The sequence below is a fragment of the Egretta garzetta genome, unplaced genomic scaffold, assembly GCF_000687185.1.
Source record: "Egretta garzetta isolate BGI_Z169 unplaced genomic scaffold, ASM68718v1 scaffold1194, whole genome shotgun sequence".
NCBI classification, from domain to species: domain Eukaryota; kingdom Metazoa; phylum Chordata; class Aves; order Pelecaniformes; family Ardeidae; genus Egretta; species Egretta garzetta.
The window spans coordinates 225,260-232,418 of record NW_009259522.1 but is presented as its reverse complement, the minus strand read 5'-3'; the positions used below and the strand labels follow the sequence as shown (position 1 = coordinate 232,418).

The 7,159-nt window shown below is 46.0% G+C and overlaps 1 protein-coding gene across 1 annotated transcript; it reads left to right on the top strand.

The window, feature by feature from the left end:
- Positions 1–2,118: 2,118 nt before the first annotated feature.
- Positions 2,119–4,268, top strand: LOC104125065 (homeobox protein Hox-B3). The gene is given in 3 exon segments (XM_035893012.1): positions 2,119–2,554; positions 3,606–3,666; positions 3,668–4,268. Coding segments are annotated over 3 exon segments (1,098 nt in total).
- The last annotated feature ends 2,891 nt before the right edge of the window (positions 4,269–7,159 follow it).

The window sequence follows — 7,159 nt, the reverse complement described above, 5'->3', positions numbered from 1 at the left end:
GTCGCTGTTATTTTTAGCTGCTTTAGCTGAGCCTCTCTGCTCGGTTCTGGTTTGGGTTTGTTTTGGTTTTGTTTTTTTTTTTTAAGAAACCTTTGCCAAACAGGAAGGCCTTGGAGAAATTCCCACCTCTGCCCTCGCAGATATTTTCAGCAAACCTATTCATAATAAAGGCGCTGCTGTTTGTTAATTAATTCACGGCTTCTCGGCTCGGGTAGTGGAGTCTACTTTTTAATAAGACATATTTATCATGGCGAGGAAACCAAATGAGAGTAACTCCCAGCAAGGATATCATCCCCGCCGCAGACAATAATGCATCTCCGTGGAAGATACAATGCAGATTTGGGAATGCATAAAGGATTTAATCAGTGTAAAAAAGCTACGTGGTCCCTTCGTGGACACATCGTCTGAGGCTGTGTTAGAAGTACCGGGAGGTTTCATGTGACATGACACAAGAACCCAGCAGCCAGGGAAAGGAAAAAAGATGTTATTTATTGTCGAGCTATGGCTTCTGTTAAACCCCGGTACTTAGAAATATCGCATTAGACTTTATCTCCACAGAGTTTATTTTATTTTATTTTAGAGAATGAAAGAGCCCAGATAAAATTAAATATACAATAGATACAATTAAATATACAATGGATATCAATTTCAAAACAAAATGCACAGTGGCTCCTCGCAAACTCTGAGCTGCGGGGAGAAGTCACTGCCTTTTGAAAATGCGTTTGCTGCTTGCTTCATCCTCACACATCAGATTATTTTCAGGTCAAGACAGTTCTCATTTTTCTAAGGGTTTTTCTACTCTGTCTTTGTGGTAGAGAAAGTTTATGTTTTGAGAAAAGGAAGGGAAAGAAAGAGATAAAGAAAAATAAAAAGCCCAGAGAGAGAAAGAAAAAAAGGAAGGCTTCATTTTGTAATTGGAGGTTTTGGGTTGGGTTTTTAGACTCTTTGAGCTTGGATTCAGGGAGGGAGGACCGAGGAAAAATCAAAGGGTAGAAAGTTAAGAGCAAATGGCCTGGTGGCACGTTTGTTTTCCAAGGAAAAAAATAACAAGAGCAATTAAACTGGGTTTAGAACCACATCTTGCCAATGGTAGTTCCAGGTTCAAGACGGATGAGTACAAAGCAGTGCAGGCAAAGGAGGGGGATGTTTTCTAAATAGAACCTGCGCTACCGGAGCGAGAGGCTAACAAACAGGCCAGAGGAAGCACATTCTTGAATTCATGCCCCTGTTTAAATCTGCTTAAAATGTTTGCACTGAATTCCAAAGACATTGTGTAAACAGAAAATCAAGCCAACTGTGTCAGGACACCGCTACCTGGATAAAACATATTGACTATTTGCTGTTTCCAGTTTAAAACCAAATATACTGGACAGAGACCCTGCAATAAACTTAGCAGACTTTTAATTTCTGATGATATAATGTCTTGCTGGGTTTTATGCGCGTGAATGGCTGATTTGAATAGGTCAGGGGTAAGAAAGCAAGACTTTCATTCCTTTCATGCTTGTAGCCAGCAATTTTCTGTTCTGTATTCTTGTATTTACATTAATGTGTGTGCTGTCTGGCCGCGGACGTGTATACGTGCAGGCGACACACATCTACACGCATACACACACACACACACATTTATATGGGAGTATATGTGTGTGCATGGGTGTGTGTATACATGTGGATATATATACCCAGAAGTAAATAGATGCATACGGCTGAAACCACGTGCACTTATAGAGCATGTGTGCAGTTATGCATCCTGGGTGCTATCCTCTGAGGGGAAAAAAGAGCAAACAACCAACCAAGCAGGAAAACTATCCCCCAAAATCAGCTCAACGCTTTAGCACTGTAACATTTGTGGAGCTTCCTGAGGCAGCACACAGGGCAAAATCTGCTCAAAGCATCTGTTCGCCCTGTTCTGCGGGACCCTATTCATGTCATGGGCCTTTCAGGCCCCAAGATGGATTCATAGGCCGGGTACTATTATTGTGTGTTTTCTCCTAACCTTTCAGGTCAGCTTCCAATAGACAGCTGGAAACGGCCTGTCACGTGGCCTTGGGGTGCCAATGTTCTGCCATAGGGGTGTCAAGACCCTGGTAGCTGGAAAAATCATTTTGGGGAGTCCCAGAGATGCAGAAGACAACGTACTACGACAGCTCCACGCTCTTTGGGGGTTACTCTTACGGGAGTGCCAATGGGTTTGGCTACGAGGGTCCCCAGCAGCCCTTCCAGCCGGCCTCTCACGTGGAGAACGACTACCAGCGGTCCGCCTGCTCCCTCCAGTCTCTTGGCAACGCAACCCCGCACGCAAAAAGTAAAGACCTGAACGGGAGCTGCATGCGTCCAAGTTTGCCCCAGGAGCACCATCCGCCTCCCCCCGTCTCGCCGCCCCCAAACCCTGCCACCAACAGCACCAGTAGCAACAGCAATAACCCATCGGGGAGCAGTAAACCTGCCCCCAGCAAAGCCAACCTCAGTGCAAACGCCAGTCTCACCAAGCAGATTTTCCCCTGGATGAAAGAATCGAGGCAAAACTCCAAACAGAAAAACAGCTCCCCTAGCACAGGTACACTGTTCTGCTTTTGTAACCCTCCGCTTTCCGAAACAGCAAGGACACAAAGCCACTGGCTGGAGGGAGGGGAGAGGGGGAGAGGATCCAGTGAGGATCCTGGTGCTGGGCATGATCCTAAGACTGCCAGCCGCATGCCCCGGCCTGGCTGAGCGAGCCGTGGCCCATCCTGCAGCACTGACTGCACACTTGGTTTATTTTAAACATACCCAGAGCACCACAGGGAAATACAACCAGGCGGCTGCACACAGCCCATGTCTGGCTGTGTAGCTACAGATATGTGAAAATGTACACCCACTGCTCAACCTAGCCATGCTGACGCGGAGCGCTTGCTCTCTTCCCACCTCCCTGCCTCCAGACACAGCAGTAAACATGGTGCTCTCCGAGTGTCTGCGTGCATATATGGAGCCTATGCTCCATATACAGAGGGATATTCTCACAGGCATACAAGCACATCTCTAACCTGATCAAGAAAAAAAAATCAGTGTGGAAATATCACTGCTCTGACAGATATATTCATATAAACTTTGTGGCACGTGCTTTGCTCTATGTTAATATAATTTATCTGATATATATATCTCACAAAAAGGTAGGTACAAATGCAATTCGGTGTTTGACAATGTACATGCAAATATTTGTGTTACACAAATACAAGATACAGGCGAGGTCTGCGTGTGTGTGTGTATTCGTACCTCGGCAAACAAAATACCTCCCAACACTGACCCGTGTTAGTATTAATTGGCTTTGCAGTGACTGCCCCCCTGCCAAATATTATTTTCTCAAAATTATCTGTTGGAAATAATCGACTCCTAAACAAATGGCCCTGGAATCCTTTTGTACGTGACATGATCAAATTTTCATAAACCAGGGGCAGCTTTGGAGAACAGAACTCTTAATAAATGACATGATTATGGAGTGCAGGCTAATGCAAGGGGGTGAGGAAAGGGGGGGGTCGAACTCTTGTGCCTGTTCCAGGATTTATTAAGAAACGATGCATTCAATTTCTGCATGTAAGTAATTATCTTTTATTTCATTTCACGGCCAGCAGAAACCTGCAGTGGCGAGAAAAGCCCTCCAGGCTCCTCGGCCTCCAAGAGAGCCCGCACAGCCTAAGAGGCAGATCAAGATCTGGTTCCAGAACAGGAGGATGAAGTATAAGAAAGATCAGAAGTCAAAAGGCATGGGGTCTTCCTCTGGAGGGCCTTCCCCCACTGGCAGCCCACCCCAGCCCATGCAGTCCTCCGCCGGATTTATGAACGCCTTGCACACCATGAGCAGTAACTATGATGCCCCCTCACCGCCTTCCTTCAATAAACCCCACCAAAATGCCTATGCCATGTCAACTAACTACCAAAACCCCATCAAAGGCTGCCCTTCCCAACAGAAATACGCCAACACAGCCCCTGAGTACGACCCCCATGTCTTACAAGGGAACGGGGTGGCCTACGGGACTCCCAGTATGCAGGGAAGCCCCGTCTATGTTGGAGGCAACTATGTGGATTCTATGCCCACCTCCGGCCCATCCCTTTACGGCCTCAATCACCTGCCACATCACCAGGCTGCCAACATGGACTACAACGGGCCTCCGCAAATGCCCCCGAGCCAGCACCACGGACCATGCGAGACCCACCCCACCTACACAGACCTTTCCACGCACCACGCTTCTTCTCAGGGCAGAATCCAAGAGGCGCCCAAGTTGACCCACCTGTGATAGGGAGCAGGGACAGGCTCAGGCAAAGTGGATGGGACCTCGCTGTGGGGCTTGGGAGAGGGGCAGAGGGCAGGGTCGGCTTCAGGAACATTTGTGTTGAGCTGTTTTCTTTCTTTCTTTGACAGGGCAATTCCTACCAGGTTGTTGTGCTTGCTATTCTTATTTCTGGGTTTTATTAGGCACAATTTCCAACCATTTCAGTATTTGCTGCCAAGAGCAGCTCTCTCTCTGAAGAGAGATATACCTCCTGTGTTTCAACACAAATGCTTCTGAAATGGGTTTGGGGTAGTTTTGTGGGAATCTAGCAGGTTTTTAGCAGCAGCATCCTTCATTTCCAAACCAAGTACAGATCACCACTGGTAATTCTCGGACACTGGAAAGGAGCACAGTCAGCCAGCCAAATTTTTGCAGTTGGTTTCTCTCCGTCTACGTAATCATGCACACTTGTACACATATGCAATCGAAAAAGATTCTCTGATTCCTTCTCAAGAGGAACCTCGCACTTCCCTTTCCAGCCTTCAGAGAAAGGGCATCCTTCTTTGCCGAGTAACTTCCCACCAGACCCCATATAAACTGCAAATATACATACCTGCCAACGCATGGGATTCACACTCTTCCCCTCTGGCGCCTGCCTCCCCTCTCAACAATAATAATAATAATAATAATAAAATAGAATAAAAGAGGTCTAAGAATTGCAAAAGGTTCGTGAAACAAGTTTTTGAAATGCCTAAACCCCCTCACCAACAATAACAGCAGTCCAAAGAGAGGAAGAAAGAGTTGACAGGTCTGAATATTTTCCCACCTTTGCTTCTGATGACATCAAGTCTGCATTCGACACCGATGGGGTTTTTTTGTTTTGGGGGTATTTTTCTTAGGGTTCATTAACAGAAAAGCAATCTTAAGACTTAGAAGTCCTAAGCTTCTTTCCTCCTCTTCTCTTGACCTTACGTGAAAACAGGGTATATTTGAACAAACGGAATGTCCTCCAATCGAAGCAGAAGTGAATGGATCTCTAGTATTTGCTAATGCTTTCTTGTCTGGACATCTTTGTTGCACTTAGAGTTTACATATAATGGGTATAAAAACAACTTTGAAGGGCGTTCGTCCAGCTCAGTCGAGACGTCCTTCAATAGGTGTGTGTTCTGGTGAACATTCATATATATTTATTGGTTATAGCCAGTTTAAAATATTTTCCTTTTTTTGTATTATTTATCCCCAATATTATGTATTTATATGAGGAAAAAAGAATCAAATTGTACTTTTTTAGTATTTACTTGTTATAAAGGACATTGTGTTTCCTTGTCATTGTACAACAAGCTTATTTTAGTTATTGTAATTTAGAAAGACCAGTAGTTTTATGTTACCTTCGTACTTATGAATAATGTAATTAGTTCTACTGGAGGCATGAGAGCAGAACCAGACTGTAATTGTATAGTCCTGAATTAGAAGAACTATAGCTAATCCCTCCCTCCCACCTCACCCCTCCTCTTTGGAGATCTTTCTTTGTTCTTATAGTAGTTATTTTATTTCCTTGCTTAAGGGTTGTCTGTCGAACAATTCTTGAATAAACTTTCTGTTATCAATTTTACCTTGTCCTATCAGTCGGATTTAAAGGCGAAAATAAAGAACATGGAAGTAAAAATGGCGAAGCGAGGGTAGGACAGGGACCACCCGAAATGTCGCCGGGCCCAGCCGGGGGGATTCGTGTCCGCATCCCCTTTTGGGGTGAAACCCCGGGGGGTTCGGGTCCCCTCCGCGGCCCTGCGCGGCCCGTGCTGTTTACATTCACAACCATATTCAGATCAATTCATAATGAAGGCAGATGAAGGCTCCTGTAATGACTGGAAAGAGTCCAGAGTATGTCAGGAATTTCTGAGACCTTCTAGGGTACACTGCAGCTAATTAAATCCAAGGAATCACACACAAAAAAAAAAAAAAAAGAAAAAAGAAGAGGAAAAAGGGAAAAAGGGCCCAGAGTTTCCATTCGGGGACCTTAAAAGTGAAGAGAAATTAAATTATTAGTTATAATTAATTACTATTACAATACACACACATGTGCACAGACACACACACGCATGTGCACACACATGTACACACATGTGCGCACTCACACATGCACACACCCCCCCACATGCACACGCCCCCAGACGAACACACGGGCCTTAAATCGTTACTGGGAAAAGCCGCCGCCACGGGTTCCATTACCAGTGCAAGCGCAGGGGCGAGTAACCCTCTGCCAGCAGCAAAAGCAGATGGGATAATACCGTGAATAATTTGCTTTTTATGCTCTAAAGCCCTAAGAAAACTTATATTAAAGCAGCGAGGGCCGATAAAAGTTTTATGGTTCTGGAAAGGTGGTGAACTGCTTGTCAGGCTGGAACTGCTCCATTCCTGTGGCTGCTGATCCCCTCCGGAGGAAAGGAGAGTGGGGTTTGGTTGCTGCCGGGAGAAAAGGGCGAGGAGAGTGGGAAAGGGACCGGGAAAACGGGCTGGGCTGCAGGAGCAGTGTGTGAGTGTGCCTGTGCATTCCTTGCACCTGCGTGCGCAGCCGGGGCCGCCCGTGGGTGCCTGGAGAAACCCACGCGGATAAAAAGGTCGAGTGGAGAAAGCTGTACATGAGAAATGAGCCCGTGCTTCCTTCTATCTCCGATCTCTCTTAATAAATTAAGTTCCAGGTTAATAATTATAACCTTCGCGCAATAATAAATAACGGTACGGCAGGGAGACAGGGCTTGTTCTTCTCCCCGGGACCGGGGCTGGGTGCTGCCCGTCCATGCAGAGAGCCATTTACCATCCGGGGATACTGTAATTTAAAAGCATAAAAGCGTGCAGGCTCTGATTAGGATCGGCTCAAGGAACAAGAGCTGGGGCTGGGCTTGGGTTTGTCGCTT